General features: G+C 40.8%; 1 protein-coding gene across 1 annotated transcript in view; it reads right to left on the bottom strand.

The window, feature by feature from the left end:
• The window catches only part of STK32A (serine/threonine kinase 32A), a gene marked incomplete at both ends in the record, with an annotated part of 106,709 nt that overhangs the window by 22,575 nt on the left and 61,789 nt on the right, over window positions 1-22,345 (bottom strand). The window contains one exon of the mRNA XM_080920277.1: window positions 4,687-4,724. Coding sequence (XP_080776403.1) covers window positions 4,687-4,724 — 38 coding nt within the window. The remainder of the gene's footprint in view (window positions 1-4,686; window positions 4,725-22,345) is intronic.

Raw genomic sequence — 22,345 nt, 5'->3', positions numbered from 1 at the left:
CTGAACTAGTATACGTAAGATGTCTGTGGGGAACAGCAACTTCAGTGCTCAAAATGAAAAACATTTTTCATGTCAAATGCTGCACTGTGGAAAGAGTCTCCATCTTGGGTGAGCTCACATAAATGGCACTATTGGCTGGTGAATATAAACGATATGAATCATTAGAATAAAACAAAGGCTCAGCCTGCTACTACGCACAGGTGAATTAAGATAGCCACAGAATGCTGCAGACAACAGTCAATTGAAAGAAGCACAGAGGATGCATGTAAGAGAAATCACACAGCTGCCCATCACAGCTATTAAAATCTCCATGCCAGGGGTGATATATTGAAAATGTGGTGGTGGAGATGATTGAAGTGCCAACTCTAAGAGGTACATGGAAAATCAGGGCAGCTGCTGCTCCAAAGGGCAGGCATCTGTTTGAGGTGCCACTGGGTCTCATAGAAACAACCACACCAGGAGCTGGGGACTTCAATCACTTACAAAACAAAGAACTGTGGCTCATGAACACTGTTGAAGTCCTAGATTTTTTTTATAACCTAAATGAAAATTACTTCAAAACAATTATTTTCTCTAAAAAGGGATCCCCGGGATAATGTTTACAAAATGTATCCCAGATTTTTGTTTTGACTCTGTCTGTTTCTACTTTACTCATTGCCAGAGAATTTTTTTTCTTTCATTAAGAGCAACAATTCTGAAGGGGAGTTCAGAATGGGATTTTAATATAGTTCTTTTTGTTGTTGTTGATGATGATGATGCTTAAATCTTGAAGCTACGAGAGTGAAAAGGAACATTGGAGATTACCTATCATCTGAAACACTGGAACTTTCCCCAGGAAGACTGGCAAGGCAGTTTCCCCACTTCAAGCCACAAAGTCCTGACCAGAGTGAAAATGTCAAGAACAGTAACCTTAGATAACTGTGCAAGTGAAGGAAGCCTGAATGGACCATGGCATGTGGAGGTATTTGAAAATTAAGGATAAATGATCTAGTTTAAATTCAAGATTCAGTATGAAAAGAAAGATCTTCTGAACATCACATCTTAAGAGCCAAAGCAAATCTTTGGGGAAGATTAGTAAGCAGTTAACTTTCATACACTATACTCATACAGATCTTGGCTACATCAGATACACGCTGCTCTACACAAAGCCATACAGAGTATCTACACAGCCCTGAAAGCCTCTAAAGTCTCATGGAAGTCATGCTCCCAACTGATTCTCAGAGTTGTTGGGTTTTTTTTTTTCCTTTTGTATGGTTGCCATTGAAGCATTGGTTGGTATCTCCACGGTTGTGTCAATATTTGTAATTACCCCAGAATGTAGATATTCTTGTTTTCCAAAGAGAGCAAGGCACAGAGTCTGTTTAAGGCAACATCACTCAACTCTGAGAGCTAGTGAGTAGTCAACTAGGTTCTAAAGCAATCTGGCTTCCCGAAGTTTTCCCCAAGACTAGGCTCTCAGTGGATTTAATCTTGGGAATTAGTTGACTCACTCACTTTCTTCCTCATCTATAATCACTGATTTCCAAGAAAAAAAAGTAATGAGGAGGAGGAGGAAGTGAAGTGAAGGACAACAGGATGAAGCATGTTTGTTCTAACTACCAAGAGTAAAAACTGAAATGGAAATGCTTCCTTGGGTAAGATCTACTTGTCTCTACTCTTTACAAATGAAGTGACAGGAATTCTTGCCTAAGGGCATCTGTCTGTCAGAAAAGGAAAATAAAACAAACAAACAAACAAAAACAAAACAAAACAAAACAAACAAACAAAAAAACTCATTCTGCTTGACCAGCCATGGTTTTCAGAATTCTTAGTAGCACAGAGTTGCTTTTGTTTAAATAAAAAAATGAACAAACAAACAAAATAAAACAACAAAAAACCAAGAAAAAGGGATCCTATGTAAGCTATGCTTCTCCTCCATTATGAAGATTCACAAAGTATATTTAAAGCAGGCATGGGCATGTACAGTGTTTTGTTCTCCCTTCTAAGACAGAGGAGCAGGGATTGAAGGAAAGATCATTCAGAGACTACCTCACCTGGAAAACTACCCCATATGCAACCACCAAACCCAAGCACTATTGCTGATGTTAAGAAGTACTTACTGGTAGGAACCAGATATGCATGCCTCCTCAGAGGCTCTGCCAGTATCATACAGATACAACTGAGGATGCTCACAGCTAACTATCAGACTGCACACAGGCACCCCAATGAAAGAGCTAGAGAAAGGACTGAAGGAGCTGAAAGGGTTTATGACCCTTTCATAATGGGTCATAATGGGAAGAACATTATCAACCAACCAAACTCTCCAGAACTCCCATGGACTAAAACACCAACCAGTGAACACACATGGAGAGACCCATGGCTTCAGTTGCATATGTAGCAGAGGATAGCATTATCTGGCATCAGTGGGAGGAGAGGCCTTTGGTCCAGTAAAGATGTGTTTTCCCAGTGTAGGGGAATGACAAAGCACTGAGTTGGAGAGGGTGATTGGGAGAGGAAGCACCTTCATGGAAGCAAGTGGTGGGGGAAGTGGGGTACAAGCAGTGTGTGTGTGTGTGTGTGTGTGTGTGTGTGTGTGTGTGTGTGTGTGATGGGATAACATTTGAAACATAAATTCAGAGAATATCCAATGAAATAGTTAAAAAAAAATAAAGCAGGCATGGGAGGATCCTGCCTCCCATAGAAGACTGGGAGAGCTGGTGTTTTCATCAAGGTCACCTTCATGCTGAGTCTCAACATTGCTCACATTTCTGAGGCTCAGAAATGTGTTCCAAAATGTCAGAAGCTATAACGTTAAAGAAATAAGACATTGGAAGGAAGTGGGGGGAAAAATCCCTTTAGACAGGCCATAAATAAGTAATGACTTTGTCCTTGGAGATCAGGGGCCATGCGCAAAGGTGTTTCTTAGCTCTCTGAGGTAGGGTGGGTCTGGAAAAAAAAATCAAGTTTCAATTTCCATAGGCAAATAAATGATATAAATAATACTTAGAGTTTCATTTCTAATTGCAAATTCTGTTTATTGAATAAGTGAAATGAATATGGATCTTCACAGGCTTAGCTTTGCTTTGCAGACAATTTCCAACACAGAACAAGGATAAAACCACGACTGTTGAATCAGGCAAGCTGAGAAACCTGGAACTCCACACAGCTTGAGCCATACAGAGTACGTCTCTAACAATTCACCTAGAAACCCAGGACCTCCACCTGCATCTGTCTGCATGTATACCTGCTTCAAACAGTGAGTTGCTCCTTGATGGCCCCATAGCAATACCCATTTTTATTTGAGCATGTTTTAAGACAGAGCAAGAAATGAGGGAGGCAGAAACATTGGCCATCTACACCCAATTGGTTTAGGATTGATGTACGTTACGGTAAATGTATCCTCCAAGTGAACTTTTGGGTAAACTCTTCTGTTTACTCTCTTATGCTTTGCAAAATTGGGCATGCGTATTATTAAAATCAGATGCACTGTGGGAAAGGGCATTTACACTAAACAAGAGCAGACAACATCACTTAAGCCTATCAAACAAAACAGAAAGACCCTACTCCTTGCAACCAACTCTTCCTCCTGAGCCCCATAAAAAATTTACACTCAAACAATAACTGGAGCTCTTGGACATCCTAACTCCAGCAGGCTACTGTTCCTTTACAGTGTAACCTCAACTGTCTTTAAATAAAAATGCTTTGCCATCTGTGTGCCCTTTTCATCTATCCTAATAAGTTGCCCAGAACCTGGAAGCACGTACTGCCAACAGTGCCCATCAGAAGCTCTTCCATCGACACCATGAAAGCTGTATACCATACATTATTCCTTGATGTAGTACAAATAAGACCAGACAGATGTTATAAAATGTACAAAAGAGAGCAATTGCTGCTCTTCCAGAGGACCCAGGCTTAACTAGCAACAGCCACAAGAGGTTCACAGCAATCTGCAACTCCAGTTCTAGGCCAATCTATGTCTTCTTATGGCCTGGCAGAGTACACACATGGTGCACAGACATACATACACTCAAAACACTAATACACATACAATTTTAAAAAAGTGTTAAGCATATTAAAAAGAGACTGGGTGTGTCTCATTATGTTGGCAAAAGCTTGTCTCTAACAGCAGCTCTTGAACTCTAGGCATCCACCAACCCCCTTTATGATTATTGGCACTTTCTTCTATCAGTTTTATATCTGGGCCTCATAATAACATTTTTGCACTATTCTTGCATAATTACATTATATTTTATTTCTTTAAGCTCATCAATTTTTCTTAACTGAAAAAAAAAGTGAATATAAGACTCGATAGCTCTCATGTAAATGCAGAAGGAACTTGCCTTCATAACATGCAAAGAATGAAAGGAAACGTTGACAAAATCATCTCAGCTGCTTGACAAATACTATTACCTTCAAATTCTCTGTGGAAAGGCAATATCTTTCCATGAAAAATGTTAAGAAAAACTAGTACAGAAACTAAGAAATACTTCTGTGGAAGAGAAGTGGTACTGGAAGAAAATGACTTTCTCATTATGTCAATCCAATGCTATTCAAGAGTCTATTATTAGATTAGTCCATTGTTATAAAGTTTGCCTATTTCATATCTCTTACACACAGACATAGATGTGCATATACATGTATACATCAAATGAACCATGCTAGGGCAATCAGTGTGTTGTATACCCGTCATAGGGATGGTTTACTTACCATGTTCATCAAGTAAAATATTGTCAGGTTTCATATCCCTAGGGGAGGAAAGAGGAAAAGATAAAGTTGTTCATAATAAGACAAACAGAGCCAAATGAATATGGTAAAAGCAAAAATTCTCAATAGATCCCATTTAAGGTTGAAACATTGTGCTAGCATTGCCTCCCATTATCATAAAATCTATGAGACAGTTAACATTAACTGTGGAGGTTAGAAAACTAAGGATTCAGTCGTTGTCACACATCAATAAATAGAAGAATTGGGATCTAACCTGGGCTCTCATTCACAAAGACTTTTAACTGCTATAGCATGAGAGTATTGGCCCACAGGGATTTCTGGAACATTTACATTGACATAAAGTTTTACGCGTAATATTAGTTATTGTCTTCCTGTGAAATCCCAGCTACACATGGTTTAATGCCTTTAATTGCCTAATTATTGTACTAGTAAAAGGGACCAGTAATCTATGTGTTAGTGTTTAACATGATGACTAATTAATATGCATTTACATAGTGCACTGGAAATTTGTTAAGACAGTCAATTTCTGACATGCTCAGCTCAAAGGCAAATGCATGAGAAGGTAATGGTAATTTTTTTATAGTAATCCTCATTTTATTATGCACATTCATTTTAATTTGGATATTTATTTCAGTTTCAATTTACTTCTACATGTTTATTTATCAAAAATTCTTACTGTGTGTATGTATGTGTATACACACACACACACACACACACACACACACATATCACAGGAAGAATAAGTAAAAACCACTCTCTTCTAATAAAAGGTGTTTTCTGATAACAAATATGAAGACTGATGATCAGTAGTGTGTTCAATGTTCTCATGAAATTATTATACTGGGCAGTCCTCCCCAGTCAGTGACTAGCACTGTGATTTTTAAGAACGCACAATTCTCTCTGCTGAGACTTTCACTACCCTTTCTTAATGTGCCATTAAAATTCTTCAGCCTAGATTCACAAAAGCCATTAGGAAAGAAATTCAGAAATGGGTTTGGGAACACATTATCAGCTTGGTCAAGTGGCTTTTATGTTGTCAGAATAAAAAGTGACCTTAGCTTTTGACAAACCAAGGCCAGACATCTTTTCTTGACAAAATTCATAAGCTTAGGAAAACTTACTTATAAACAGAAGTCAGGACATGCTACATCCAGCATCCAGGTGGCAAGACTTAATGTGTAAATCCCGAAATTTTCCTTCTATGCCTTAGGCTGTTCAATTCATTCTGGATCATAGAGGGATCACCTTTCTTTGTGGCAGGATTTTTCTATACTACAGGGTACAATTTACTAGAAAGAAGATGAAGCTGGACTCCAGATTACAGGTTTCTGTGCCTCAGAACTCTTGTTATATTGAAGACCTGCCTCCAAACCCTTTTTTTTAAAGAAAATATGAAACTCACACATGTCACAGAAGCCATGGCAGTATCTGGTTCTCTGTTCCAGCCATGTGCATACACATAGGATGCTCTAACATATTCCCTGACAACTCGTGCCTGCTCATTACTGCATTTGTTGCTCTTTAGCCAGCATCAGACCCTACCCCCACTACACTGAGACATGGCAGATTCACCCTGGGAGTCAGAGATTTTACAGTCTGAAAAAACCCTTTAGTGACTTTCCAATGATAGACCAAATGTTTGTCTGTGGTTTTGAGTTCCCTGTAATACGTGCCACAGGTATGTGCAACTCCTCATCAGACTTAGGCTCAAGATTTCCTTGATGCCTGAGATGGTTTCATGGATAGTATGTAGAGGCACAATTTATGGTGGTCACTACGGGAGACTCAGGGAAATTTTAGCACCCAGGAAAGTAGATCCAACATTACATGCCAGATGCTACTGCACACCACCACAACTTCATGTGGTGGGAAGCGGGAGGTAAACCAGGCATTAATCAGGTACTTTCCCCATTTTTTAGATTGTATCCATGTGACACCAGTGTTTTCCAGGAAAGCAAGAGGCCATAGAAAGAAAAATTTCTCAAGTGTGGCAAGACCAACATTAGTGTCTCGTTGCCTGTATTTATTAGGGTTTGTGGCAGAAATGGGTGTCCACAGATTTTACATTTTGTGAATTTACCATTAAATCCTTGCATATCTTAGTTGATTCTCTTTAGACTGTCTCAGTTTTTCTTTGTCCGCTAATTTCCCAGAAGCTATCTTGAAACTAAAAAATAATAGAGAAGAATCAGAGCAATGAACAGTTTGCTGAATGTATATTTTTACTTTAATTTTATGTTTATTTCCTCTCTAGGTATTTACTCAGAGCGAACCACTGTGTTCAGGTAACAAGGAAAAAAAAATGAAATCTTGTTCCCTTAGGGAGGATGAAAAAAGATGCAAAGGAACTAGACCAGAAAAGTATGAAATGGTACAGGCATATGTTTATCAGAACATCAAAGAAAGACTATGAGAAAATCTAATAAAATGTGGAATTTTAAGCATTAAAAGGAATTACATAAGCTTAGAATCTAGCTACACAGTTTTTCAAACTCTAATGAGGTAACTTCTAAGTCAGAACAGAGAAAATTGCAGTATGACAAAATGGTTTATTCCTGTAATAGAAGAAACTTGGAGAGATATATTAAAATTCCAGCTAGAACAAGTTGAGTTTCCCAGTTCTGAATTTTAACTCTATTTTCTTTCTTAGGCAACGCTTTGGGGTACCTTAAAGTAAGTCAGAATAAGAAACCACTTTTTTCTAAGGTAATTGCTTAACTAGAGCTATCTGTAATGTGCTTTAACTTAGTGGTCAAAAGACCTGGATATGTTTGAGGTTCCCTTCAGATGATTGGAGCACTGAGGACTCTACCATAGCTCAGACCTAAACCATCAGACTCTGTTGTTTGTCCAGAATTATTGGGATCCTCTCAGACATTCTGAAGAGCAGCCATGGTTCTGCTGTGGAGATGTGAAGGATCCTTGCACACTATAGAGAGAACTTCTGTTATGTCTGACCAATGTAGAGATCAGTAGTGAGGTTCTTCAAAAGACTTGAGACTAAAATGACACAGATATGCTCGCTTGAAGGAACACAGCTCAGCTTGCAATAGGATGGAAATAATATTGGGTGTTCACTCCAGTTAAGTGTCAGTGTGCCAGGCAATGCTGTGACTCTTGCCTACTCTGAGGTCTCCACATTTCCATCTTTCCTCAAATCCCTCACTCTCCCACACCCTTGCCTCTTGCTACCTCTCAGTAGGTGATTGTAGCTTGTCACTTCACAAACACAGGAGAACCCACTGGACACACCTCTCTTTTGATTTACCATTGTCTCTTCCCTTGGTTATAGCATACCATCTCTTCTGTGGGACTTGGAGTCATATCCTCTTGACTTTTATGCTTTCTCCTGGGAAATGTCCTTGCATTGCATGATAACTCCTACTTTATAGACATGTTACTGCACAAGCCATCCCACCCAACCCCCTAATATTTGATGGCACTTCTGGATTGAATGCTGACAGGTGGAATTGGGAACAGCAGCTGCTACTGATGCTTCAGATCACTAACCAGACTTCCATCTCCTTGGGTTCTTGAAATTACTATTGTCGGGCACATTGATTCCCTTCATTATGTCAAATGCAATCATCATACAGTTGCTATGTTACACTCCTTGGAGGAGTAACCACTCCTTCCCTCATAACACACTTTGTTTTTATGGCCTAGAAAAACTTATAGCTTACTGGGTTTCTTCTATCAGAGTCCCTTCCTCAGTCTCCTTTGCTAGTACCTCTTGGTCAGATCTCTAAATGTTGGGCTCTATGCAGAACTACATCCCACTAAATGACTGCATTTAGTTAGTCTTATGATTTTAAATATTATTTACATGCCAAATGATAATGCACATGACACACATTTCTAGTCCCTACCCTGAAATTACAGATAAGTACATAAAATTGCTTGTCTGATGATATCATCTGTTTAGGATCCATGAAAAACACAGAATTCTTTGAACATAGCCTTCACTATCTCTTCATAATCCTCACCCACATAAACCAACATGATTCCAGAATTTCTTAGCCCAGCAAGTGGCCCTACTGTTCTCCCATTTCCAGTGAAGACTTTGAAGCAACTCTTAAGCTTTCTTCTTGAACTACTGACATCAATTACTCAGCAACTCCTGATGAGTCTACCTTTAGAACAGAATTGCGTGGGAATCTCCCAGAACATAAAGTATGAAAACACCACACAACACAGCAACTTTATTTCTTAGGTGTTTATCCCAAAGCTTTGAATGAGAATTTGCACTGGGATTTTTTTGTGCTAATGTCCACAGAAGTGTTATTATTCACAATAGCTAAAAGGTGAAAGCAACCCAGGTTTTGATACATGAATAAAAGATACAGCTTATCTTTTCAATGGAGTACTGTTCTCTTAAAAACAATGGAACTCTTATAAATGCTACAGCATTAATGAACACACTAATGTCTGGTAGACACTGTGTTGAGTGAAACAAACCAAGCCCCCAATGGCCACCATTACATGATTCCAATTATATGGGATATGTCTATCAGTCCAATGCATATACATGGAAGACATGAGAGAGGTTTCTGTGGGCTGAGTAGACAGAGAATGATGGCTTATCCCTTAAAGGTACAGAGCTCCTATTCAGCTCAATGGGGAAATTCTGAAGATGCCATATGACTGTGGTGTCAACCATGTTCAAGTATTCACTGTATTTTGCCACTTAAGATGATGCTCCATGCCTTATACATCAGTAGATAAATTAGTTAGCAGAATTAACACTCTGCTGCTAAAGAAGCACTTCTCTGTCCATCAGACACTGTAGTGGTATTTTTTCTTCCTCTGTTTACTCCTGAAAATCCATTATCTTCTTGCTGCGTATTACATTCCATGTGCCTTCCCTGCCTGAGCTCCCCATGGCTTCTACCCCCCACAAGGGGTAAGACTGACATTTGTTGATGCTTTGTATACACAGAGGTACAGATCAAACTCCACCACATGCCAGGTTTCTCCAGTTCCCTGGTCTCCTTATTCCACCTTCCCAGATAGCCCCTTATGCACATAGTCCTGATCTCTTCCCACTTCCATGGCTGAAGACAATGTTGTGTCCCCTCATCTCCATCATAAATGTATCATATTGTCAGTAAAACACCATTACCACCAATTATTTCATTGATGATGTGGTCATTACTTCTCTTCTACTATGATGCAAGTTCTCTGAGAAGAGACATTTTGTGTCTTGTTTAATGCTGGAACAAACTGAGGCTCACAAAAGTGCCCAGAACACAGTAAAGTGTTTAAGTAGATGTTCATCCTCAAAATTATCTGTGAGTCCTGGTACTAAACTATGGAACACAAAACAGAAACACAAAAGCTCCCAATAGGTCTTGGATGGCAGTTACACTGCATTCACTGTCTGCCAACTGCAAAGCTGACCCCTTTTCGTAAGTGTATGAGCAAGCATCAGAAAGAGGATCAGCTGAGCTCTGCAATGAGAGGGTGTGAGGGCTTTAGACAGGGACTTTTAGTTTGGAGACTGGTAAAGCAAAAGTCTAGGGACATAATTATTTTATGGAATCTGTTGCATTTCAGTTTGACAGAATAAGCAAGCAAACAAACAAAAGCTGAGTCTTGCAGAGCCAGCTGTTTCTACCATCAAGGCCTATAAATAATAGGGAAGAAATACAATGCTGCCCGAGCAGGGTCCAGGTGGAACTGATATCTCTGCCCTTCCACTTGAGTGACTTTACAAGACATTAGTAGAGTTTAATAGGCTAATTACATCCCTTCACTACACCTACCCTGGAGTCAAATTGCTCACCCTGCAATCCCATACAGGGGGTGTGAAAATGGAGAACAAAAAACTCATTGTTCACCCAAACCCAAATCAATATCTCCATCATCTCACAATTTCTGACTAGGCAACAGGTTTGGTTTGGATTGGCCTTTGTTTCTATTGTATAGCACACCCTCCAGCTGGGTTACTTCCAAGGTATTAAGATATAATAATAATAATAATATACTTTTTAATATTTTAAGTGTTTTGTCATATATAATAAACATGTGTGTATAATATGTAAGATTTAGAGAGTCACACAAAGACTAGTGGTCCCCAAATTAGACCTTTATTAAAAGCACGAGGTAGTAGGATGAGAGAGGAACTTATAAACACACTGTATATTGAAACAGGAGGCAGAGTAAAAAGTGTCCTGGACCAGATTGTGTCCCAGATTAGATACTGTGCTCTAAGATTTCACTTTGTAAGCATTACTTACAATCCCAGCTCTCTTCCTTGCTTCTCACATACTGTCAATCCTACAATTTAAGCTAAGATACCTGTCCCTCCATTATCTGCACACACAGTCTAATCTCTGTGACAGAGCCCTGGTAAGTAATGAAGTCTATATACTGGCTGCACTTAATCTTTGTCTTACCAACTACTGCATCTGCTCACCTCCAGTATCTCTTATGGTTTGCTCCATAAACCATCAGCAGAGAATTGGATGAGCGAATTGTGGGCTCCCAGTCCCACAGCAAATATTTCCAACATTCAGTAAATGTGTTGAACATATTTAATATTCCTTTTAGGTACCAACGGCGATTTGAAGCTCACAATACTTTGTACTTTTCATCCCAGCATTTCAATGAATACTTCCATGATATGCTACAAGAGCAGTATCTACTGTTGCAGGGATCCATGCAAGTGCCATCCGGCAGGGCTTAAACAGCTTGAGTTTCTTTTCCCATAATGTCACCCAACACCATCCCCTTCTCACATGGCTTCCCCTATAGACTGACTGCCCAATTCAGCAGAGTATTCGAATCAATTGCTCCTAATGGAACTTACATACCCTCTGTAGCAAGCAAAGCCTACACCATTAGCCACCTATCCTAAAAACCTACTTCTCCAGCTCCCCACCGCCTACGCTGTCTTCACCCAAGAAAGATATGTTTCTTCAGCAGAGTGGGAAGAGAGCAGGAGGGAGCAGATGCTGAAGGACCTCTGTGGAAAACAGACTAAACTTCAGTCAAGATTGTTTGGAAGATTAGCGGAAGCATTAAGTCAAGGGAAAGAGAAGAGTCTCTTCACAGTCTTACATTTCCAGTGACAGTGAGAAACAGGATGAAAGCTTAGGCTGTGACACAGCTGTCACAAAGGCTTGAAAGGGCCTAGCTGGCAGAGACATTTCAGTGCAGAGTAAGGCAGAGAGGCCAGCCTGACCTCCAAAGTCTTTGCACCCTGATCATTTGTGATTCACCCAGTCTTGCACTAAAGGATACCCCCCAACAGTTAGTTCTTGTTCTTGACTCATCCCCTAAATAAATCAACAAAGATAGTTGCCACCATCAATAACCTATGAATATTCTCACAATCACCCATTCTGAAAATGGCAGAAAAGAGACTTAAATAATCAACTCCCCCTACCTCAATGACTACCTTAGCTATTTTAAGAAGGATGGTAGCTAGGCTCCATCAAGATCAAGTGAACTGGTAGTTTCTGTCTGTGTTAATGAGGAAGGCTTCCATGGACCAAGAGAATGAGGATCATGATTAATTAGCGGTTTATGACCTGAACATGGAAGGGATGCCTGGGGACAAGCTCCAAAACTTTCTGGAGCTGTCCTACGGAGGCATCTCATCTTCAAGAACAGGTTTTTCTTTACAGTGAGAAACTGAAAACGTTTTAAACAATAAAATAGTCTTAGAAGTATATTTAGGTTTATTTCTCATTGCTATAACGAAATATTTGTAGCTAGGTACTTATAAAGAAATGGGTTTTATTTATCTTATACTCACAGGGACTGAAAGTCCAAACACCATAGCACTGTGGGGCTCCTGTGGCTAGGGCAGATATTTTGTGGCAGATGGCACCACAAAGGCAGGAACGCACAAGGTAGAAAAAATCACAAGTCACATGGGAAACTGAAGCTAAGCAGGGCTAGCTTTTTATGAGACTCTACCTCTTCAAGATCAACATATCTTAAACTGCACTCACACATCCGGTCTTTAGCAATGCATTATAAAGAGTAATATGCATATGACTTACAAATGTACAGTAGGAAAATACAATCTAATGACACATGTTCCCGATAGTGGAGATCATAGACACCTCAGCTTGAGACATATACATCAGCACACAGTGATGCCAGTGATGAGACATTTAAGAATTACAATCTCTGAAAATAATAATAGCCCAGTGAAGATTCTCCTGTAGGGCTTACTATAGGGCAACACCCACTTGTTATCATTAGCACCTTCAATTAAGAACTACTCTGGTGGAAATTCATAAACTTCAGCTAACAGACCATCAGGAACCTGGTCAACTCACATGGCCAGAGATCACAGAGGATGCTCAACTCCATAGGGTTAAAGTTAAAAAAAAAAATGCTTCCAACCTGGGGGTAGGGAATGTGCCTAGAAGGGGTAATCAAACAGAACAAGGCCCATTAGTAATAGAGAAACCAGTATAAAACAATCAGGTGCTGGAGAAGAACATTCACTTAGAAAGAAAAAGTAATTTGCTGCACTGCAACTCCAGAACCAAATGCACCCTCTCCAGCAGAAGGAAAAATAAACTTGTCGTTGGAAATTGAAGCAAATTAACTCTCCAGATGCCAAGAGAATTAAGAAGAAGACAAAGCTAGAAAAAAACCATCTGTCTTTCCAGAGCAGACTGACTCTATCAGCCTGGGGACGACAGGATTTGTATGTCAAGCACAAGCCTTGTTTGGGAAACAAGTCACAGAATACAGCCAGCTGGTCCTTGCCTTAAGCTGTTTTGTTTTACTGTCCTATAAAGCATACAAGGTTATAATGAAATGCCTGCATCAATTATGTATCATTTGCCCGAAATCATGCTAAGTGTTTTTCTCATATTATTTCAATTACTTCCTCCCCTGCTCCACCAAATACCTGATGGTAAACAGCATTATCATTTTGACCTTTAAAAACAGTTATATTGAATTCAGGAGAGACCGGGAAACATGCTACGTCCCATCGCTACTGAAGGGTGGAGTAGAGCCAAGATTAGAGTACTGGCTATGGAAACCCAGAGTCCCATCTTGAGTGGATACAATGCTAGAACTGCAGACAGGTAAATGATGTGGTCATAGAAGGAGAGAACCAGGCATCTGGAACATCACTGGGGTGATGGATTGAAGTGCTTGTAGGATAGTAACCATCAAAGGCTGAGGACAGCTGCCTGGGCAGACGCTGCAACAAGGAAAAGTACACTGATGCAAACTGCTTAAATAGGCAAAACTGCAGTTCAGTCTGTCTGGCCAGGTCCTGCATTATTTGCTGCCTTGGTTTCTTTGTTGCATGGTTTTGATGCAACTGGCAATATGCTTACCTCTCTGGCCTATGGGAGTGTGAGGATGCATATAGCAGCTTCCATGGGTACCAGCTGGGATGTGCTCTGTGCAATGAGCTGCGTCTTGCACTCTGCTTTTGATCACTGACCCGGAAGGCTTCTCTCTGACCCTATCAGATCAAGGAAGACAGCCCTCTAACCATGTCATCTTGCCTGAGCATGAAGAAAAGGCATCAGGCAAACCACAAAGCTGACCAACAGTGGAACAGTGGCTGTCTTTAGTAGTGACAGATCTGGACCACTCTTTCCCCCCACTTCCTACATAAAACCTCTCAGTCTGTGCACTATTTTCTGGCAAGACCCAATTCTAAGGAATGCAGTGCTTACTCAGAGCTCACCAAAGCACCCAGCACAGCCCCAACCCTTCTGAAGCCCTTCCTCACACTTTCTGAGGTTCCCAGTCCCCTGCATCCTCAGCTTTTTCTTTTAGAACAAATACCTACAAACATAGTGGGTTGTCCACTACAGATGCTCTTGATGTGTCCTGTTAATCAGAGCAGGTAAAAGAATCAGGGAGAGACAGTCAGGAAGGATGTGTCCGGGCTCCTGTTCTGATCCCACACCGTCTACAAAAACACAACTCCCAAGTCTGTCTTGCCATTCTGTCCTGGTAGCAATTTGGCTTGCTGGTTTCTGATCTCAGAATGTTTACTCCAGCGTTATACATCACTTATAGTTCCAGAATAGAAAGAAGCTGAATCCAGCAGCACTAATTGGCTTTCTCCTCCTTTATTGGGGATACCTAATAAGTGGAGATGTTGGGAACATCATCATTGTGACTAACCCAGACCAAGAACTGAATGCTAACCTGGTTCCTTGCTATCAAATTGGAATTATCTTACCAAGGAAGAAGGGAGGTCTTTCTGTATAACCCAGCAGTTGGGAATGCCACTGATGACAAATGGCCTGCGAGTTAACACAGCAGCAGGTTTGAGTTGATTTAGAGAGTTAATATCTCTTCCCTTGTCTGTTTTCTCATCTACCACATGGCTATAATTACAGAGCTACTCACATCAGAAGGGTTCTGTGATGATGACATATATTGGTTCTGGTAAGTCTTTACAAGAGTCTGTTATACAGCAACCACTGAATGAACTGCAGAGAATTCTAGAAAGAGGAAGTTGTACAAAAGGACATTCAACTAGATATAAGTGTTCCACATAAGTATCTGGATTTGCAAATATTCAGCGACAAGAATCACATGCTTATGAAGCTCACAGAATGGAGACACTAGTTGCAGAGGAGCCACAGGTCTAGAACTCTGATAGACCTCTTCTGGGACAGGAATTGGCCCTAGATTGCTGCATCTAGGAGTGTCAAGCAAGCATGCTGTAGCATTTTTATAACTAGTGTGAGACAAAGAAAAATTCACCCCAAATGTTCTTGACTGGTGGCAGTTGGTGACATTAGACAGAGTTCCTTGAGAAAGACACCGTATCAGTTGTAAACACTCTAATGTTTTCCTTGAAGTTATCCACACACTACTTGACGGACAGCTGCCAGACCTGTCCCTTGTGCCCAGCTGCCTTGAGTGAGGAGCTGACAACCATGATGCCCCTTGTATGACAATCAGCAGGCTTATGATCATGGCAGTTTGGCTGCTTTGGACGCTCCCTGGAGCATTTGAGCAAATTCCACACCAGCTGTAAGGGCCACAGCACCTGTGAACATCCACACTGCCCACCACAGACACAAAGTCCAGAAATGAAATGAATCTGTGCTTTATTCAGAGAGCTGCAATCTGGGAGTCAGAATGAAATCTGCCTTCCCCGATCTTTCTCTCATTAGCATTTTCATACAGAACCAGAACAAAGGCAGCAAATCAGTTCAGAATCACTCCTGCCCAGGTGGGTCTTGTCTCTGAAACTGCCTCCACTCTGAGTTCCAGAGGGAGGGTTGACACACACGGAGCCACCGACTCTTGCATCCATCCTGAGCCATCTAGATGGTATCTAGTGTTAAGGTTAAGTCACAGAAAACAGATGGCTGGCTGTATGAATGTGCCGATTCTGTCCTTCTTCATACTAAACACACAAATGTGCTGATTACAGAGTGACCCACTGCCACCAAACTGCAGCATATACACTGACTTCCACTCTTGTCTCCAGTCACAACTGCCTCAGACAGCTGGCTGTAGCTCTGGGAGATGTCACCGGGTGACGCTCAGTGACCTCTAGATGAACCGGCTCCAGTCATTCCCAATGGTCCTTCCAATCTTGCTGTTTCCACCCAGGCCGCATAGGGAGCACGTCCCAGACTAAGTCAGCACAAAGCCTCTGATTGATGATGAACTGTTGACTATGCTGCAGAACTAGGATGTGTGCTCATCCGCCCCCCCCCCCCTGCTCTGACTACATAAGCATCCCATGTCAGCCTTCCTGAGTCAGACAGGAAATCTTGCCAGTGCAAGATGACTTCCTTGTGCTGTGACACGAGGCCCTAATAAAACCTCTCTAGAGTGATCATTCTTATTCTTTCATTTTGCCTTTTTTAATGATCTTTCTATGGATGAAGTGGGTTGACCTGGTTACACTAGGAACGGATGAGATCTTCAGGCTTCCAGTCCCTATGTAATAGCAGCAGCTATACGGCAGCTCGAGAATGACTTATGGGATAAGAAGCCCTAGAAATTGTTAGTGCAGGAAGCTTTCAGCCAGTAAGAGACGGCTGAGGAATTTTACAGAGCTGCCAGAATCAAAGACTTTAGGGACTACAAAGGTCACTGGCAGTAGAGTCTGGGGGTGGGGAGGAGTGAAAGCCTATGAAGAGATGGAGAGAACTGGAGATCCAGCTTCTAGAAGAGTCCTAGATGTATCAAAGGCTAAGAGCTTAGGGCATGACACTGTCAGCTTGAAGGCTGTAATGATATTGGCTGTTACAGGGCCACTGTAAGTCAATGCACAGAGAAAAAATACCCTTTACTTGGGTACCTATAGTTAATTCCTGGCTTTGAAAGCAGGGAGCCTTACGCCTTTATTTCTGAGGGCACAGAGCCATATACACTTCTGGTTTCAAAAGCACAATAGACATTTGAGTTGGGTATCTAGAGCTGTAAGCGTCTGGCATTGAAAGCTGTAAGCCTGTACTTCTCAAGATTTGAGTCTCCAAGATAAGAAGCCACTCTGTGAGCCTCAGTTGCTGACTCGCTGGGCTTCCAACTCGAGCAGAAGCTGCCCTTTGCTTGTTCTTCATCTCCACCTGACTGGAGTAAAGTGCACTCATGCATTTGGGACAGGACGCTGAAGCACTATATGCAGACTAAGTTCAAGCCCTATACAGGCTTTACAAGATTACATAGTGTTTTAATATATGCATACATAAATTTTATAAAAATATAAATTTATGTAACAATATAACAGGTTTTACCTCATAAACATATATTTCACTAATATCTCATGCAATCTAAAAATTATATACATATATATATATATATATATATATATATATATATATATATATATATATGCGTGTGCACACACACACACACACACACACACACACAGGCACATGATGGCAACAGTCTCAGTAACAAAAGGTTAAATCTAGTCCCAAGGATTTCCAGTTTCACATGAGATAGAAGCTAGGAATATGGGCTTTATAGTCAGATGACCAAGGTTCAAATCTCAAATTTATAATGTCCTAGTTCTGATACTGTGGGTAAATGTGATCACTTTCCCAATAATATGCATTCTTAATAATAGTATGTAACTCTTTAATAGTTACTGTGATTTCCAGTTGGCTATTTAAACAGACACAATCCCATGTCCTTTTAGGGCACCTGGTCTATATTGACTTTAGGCATAAACCAAGAAATGTCTTGCCCCATAATTCCATTTGCTAGATCAGAGAAGGTGATGGAAATCCCCTTGGTGTCACTGAGCGACAGCTTTTAGAAAGAATGTGATTCCTTAGCTACAGAAGAGTGAGCATAGAGTATAAGAACATCCTTAGGATTACATGGAAGAGCAAACTAGGGATGGAAAGCCCCCAGAAATAGCAAAGAAGAGACTAAAAGAAGCTGGTTGGTTGATACTGCTGGTACATTGTTTAAAAAAAAATCAACCTACAGATATGTTTACATCTGTATTTTCTAGTTTTTAAGGATAGTTTATTTTAATACTTAAAGCACTGTGAGCTTAGAGTTTCTATTATTTGATTTCTACACTCATGCAAGTAACAGAATTCTTAGACTCTACTCTCCATGTATAATGAAAGACAATGGTCTCTACTTCATAAAGCTGTAATGATTTAATTAAATGATCCAAGTAAACTGCTGATTACAGAACCTGGCATAAACTAACTATTCATTTAAGTTTCATTTTTAAAAAATGAACAAATAATTAGCCTATTATAGGAAAAGCTAGGTCAGGAGACTCTGAAAATGTAGAGAAGAACAAGTGCTTTCAATGTTCATTCAAGCATACTGACATCATAATAATGACAGGTTTTTAACTGTTACACCTGGAAACTCAGGCCACGGTCTTCTATATAATGAAGTGTAAACCAGTAGGTAGAGGCATACATCTTTAACCCCAGCACTCAGAAGTCAGGGGCAGGCATGTTTTTGAGTTTGAGGCCAGCATGGGCAACAGAGCTAGTTCCAGGATATGCAGGGCTACACGAAGAAATCCTGTTTTGAAAAACCAAAATAAATGAATCAATGCCATATACTAAATTCTATATTATCCTTCAGAACTATTATATAGTATCCATGACAAAGTTCACTGGTACATAGTCATGCTCATTTCTTTCTTTCTTTTTTTTTTTTTTACACGCTACCTATGACTTCTGTCACTCCATGTGACAGAGGGAATGTGTTGTGGAAACGCTAAGGTCCTTAAAGTATAATGCATTTTTTTAGTTGGACTCTGTAGAAACTATGTCTGTCTTGTGTCTTCAGGTTAAGAAAGTGAGCAGGTCAGCCCATGCTCTTTTTCCCTATGTGGGAGCAGCCAGTGCAGACCTTTCTAATCAATCCCATCCTTACTGACCGCACACTGGACAAAGGAAGAACAAGTTCAAGTGAATGCCCTTTCCCGTTTGCTCTGCCTTTTCCTGAAGCACAAACAGGAGGTATGTCAAACAGTATACTTGTTTGAATGTGCTCACGGTCTAGCCTCTGCTCACACTTTTTGTCCCACTCCTAACTTCACATCCCCTCTGCTCTGGACCAACACCCCCCAGTCCTGTTTGTCTGTCTAGTGCTGCCGCCAATGCTGTGAGCATTTTCAGGTCACCGGGAGCACAGTGTTAACGCGGCCCGGACTTTCCAGACTTGTGCCTGCTCACTTTATCTGCTCTAAAGCACTAGAAACAACTCTTTAAAGGCTTTAGGTCCTTGTTACCCATGTTATCTCCTTAGCTGCCTTATGTAAGAAGACCAAAGAAGACAGAAAGAGGGAAGAAGCTTTCTCCGGTCTCAAAATTCTTCTGAGCGACACATGCCTGACGTGTTTATAAGTAAGCAATATTTTTAGCATTAAACGACTAAACCTAAAAGGGTGAAGCTTCTGCTTCATATTGCAAAGGATGCTAGACTAAGCAAAGCTTTATTTAATGCAGCTCGCACGTTACATATTAAAAGTGCACCCAGTGCAGTTGCATGCTAGCCTGTAAACAAGCATTTCCTTGCACTTTTCATGGTGGCTCTACCCAGGTAGGTGGTACAGTTTACGGGGCCTTTGCAGCCGTGTGACACACACTAGGGGGGCAGAGTGGCCTGTTCTCACAGTGGTGACCCATGCTCATTCATTATGTGATAGCATGGGAGCAGGTGCTGAACAGAGAGCACAGCAACATAATACCCTCATTACTGCACTGCGTCTTGTTTCTGGGGCTCAAGTAGCCCCTCTGCTACCGCAGTTAGGAAAAGGGAGCATGTGCAAGGCCTCCTGCTCTATTAAGATAAGATTTAACAAGACAAGAAGAACGGGCCTTTTCTTAAGCACTCCACAGAAGATGTTAGTTAGCCTAAAACCCAAATCTAATATTTCAATGCAATAAACAACAGAGGTTGACAATATGCTGAAAGCGAGAGAGGCGAACTTCAAGCAGAACACACATCTTGGGAGTAATAACTAATAAGATCATCTACGATTACTTTCAGGCTTATAATCTTCTCAGATTGCGCATATGCTATAGTAAATGGGGGGGGGGGACAAAACCTCCTCTACAGATACATGAAAGCCGGATGAGATACCCTCAACCAGAGAGATGAAATAAAAATGCTGTAGAAATGGACCTAGTTCACCAAACTTCGAAGATAATAGCAGGATCTGCACCTCTCCTGGGCAGCACAGTAGAGCTTGTGCTGGTGAGAAAGGGTTAGATGCTCTGGTTTGAAGAAATGAGAGCAAGAGAGCTGACCCTGCCGTTGTTGGCTGCTGCACTGGATGAGTTAACCAAGGCAGTGCTGGAGAGCTTGCCTGTAAGGGTGCAGGAAAGCTGATGGGCTGATGACCTACCTCTCAGGCCCAGATTCAAGGCTTTGAGTTGGCCCACCCCACCATCTATCCTTTCTATGATCTACTAGAGTACATCAAAGGGCCAATTCTCCAGACCCAAAGCAGCAAGATCTCCATGACACAGGGCAACAAAAGGATATCTGAAAGCATAGCCCCATAATGACCCCCACGAGGGTCCCTATAGATAGTCTAGCAGAAGCCAGAGGCCCTAAAACATTTCAATGCCTCCTTGCAATGAATATTTGCAAGTAAAGATGTGTGAACAAAAGGGTATACTGTGTGGCACACTTTGACCCACTACAGCTTCCAGGACATTTTTTTTTATTATTATCTTATTCTATTTTCTTTTTTGGAGTGGCAAGGGTGAAGGGCAGATAAAAAGGAACAAGGAAATGAGTGGGACTGGGGTGTATCATGTGAAATTCACAAAGATTCAGTGAAAATTAAAGGAAAAGTGGAAAGGTGTGTGTGTGTGTGTGTGTGTGTGTGTGTGGTTGTTTGAATAGGTTTCTTCCCCATAGACTCATCTGCTTGAACTCTTGGACCACAGGAAATGGCGCAAGGAGGGGGTTTAGCCTTGTTGGAATAGGTGTGGCTTTGTTAAGAAAAAGTGTGTCACTGCATAGGTGGATTTTGAGTCTCCCATGTTCAGCCTTTGGCCAGTGAGGAAGAGAGTTCCCTGGTTGCCTGTAAAAGAGAGTTGTCTTCTGCTGCCTGCAAATCAAGATGTAGAAAACTTGGCTCCTCCCGCACCATATCTGCCATACTTCCTGTCATGATGATAACAAACTGAACCTCTGAAACTGTCAGCCAGCCCCAGTGAAATATTGTCTTTCCTAAGAACTGCCTGGGTCATGATGTCTCTTCACAGCAACAAAACCATACTAAGACAGTGTGCTATTTAATGTGTTGGGGATAAAAAAGAAAGAAAACAGGCACAACAAGCCAGAAGAATCCAATCACTAAGCAATACTCCTCTATGAGCTCTGCTTTAGTGCCTGTCTCTAGGTTCCTGTCTTGGCTTCCTGTCCTAACTCTTGTTAACCTGAGTGCTCTAGATTAAATAAATGTCATCCTCCCTTATTTTGTTTGGTCACCAAATTTATCACAATGAAAATCAAACCAGGATGGGGGATACAAAGTAACACACAATACAGATCAACCGATATTGTCTTGCATTTGACTAAGTAGTAGTACGACATAGCTCATGCAAGCTTGAGTGTGTGTCCATTATTTTCATAGGGATAAAATTAAGGAAGCCTATATTTAGAACAGAAATATTTTGGTAATTTATTTTTGTTTGTTTTTTTTTTAAATACTGGGGGTTAAAGGCAACTTCTCATGAGTAGAGCAAGATCACCACTCTCTGCTCATTCAGGATGTTTAATTAGATAATCTTGCATTTGATTTTCATCTCCATACATGGCTATACATGGCCAAGTTATTTAACATTGCTATGGTTTTGTTGGTTGTCAAATGGGACACTGTGTATAGCATGCTTAGTATCACAGGGCAAGGTCTCATTATGTGTAAAATAAATAACGGTTGTTAAGTCAATTAAGCAATGAAATATGTACCTTGTATAAATTAATTGGATTAAAGGGCTGGTGAGATAAAAGAAGTAAGTACATTCAAGAGTGATAAAAACATCTCACCAGGTGACTCACTCCTAAAGGCTTCAAAGCTGGGCTGTCACTGGGTTAGCATATTCATTCATTGAACTCATCTGTCACTTGAATGATGAGTACCAAAAAAATATCTCACTATTGCCTATGAATTATCACCTTCAGAACATAAGCAATGACTGCTAAGATACTACAGTGTGTGTTAATTAGATGC

The sequence above is a fragment of the Micromys minutus genome (assembly GCF_963924665.1).
Source record: "Micromys minutus genome assembly, chromosome: 8".
Taxonomy (NCBI): domain Eukaryota; kingdom Metazoa; phylum Chordata; class Mammalia; order Rodentia; family Muridae; genus Micromys; species Micromys minutus.
The sequence above is the reverse complement of the archived record's forward strand: the minus strand, read 5'-3'. Positions and strand labels throughout refer to the sequence as shown.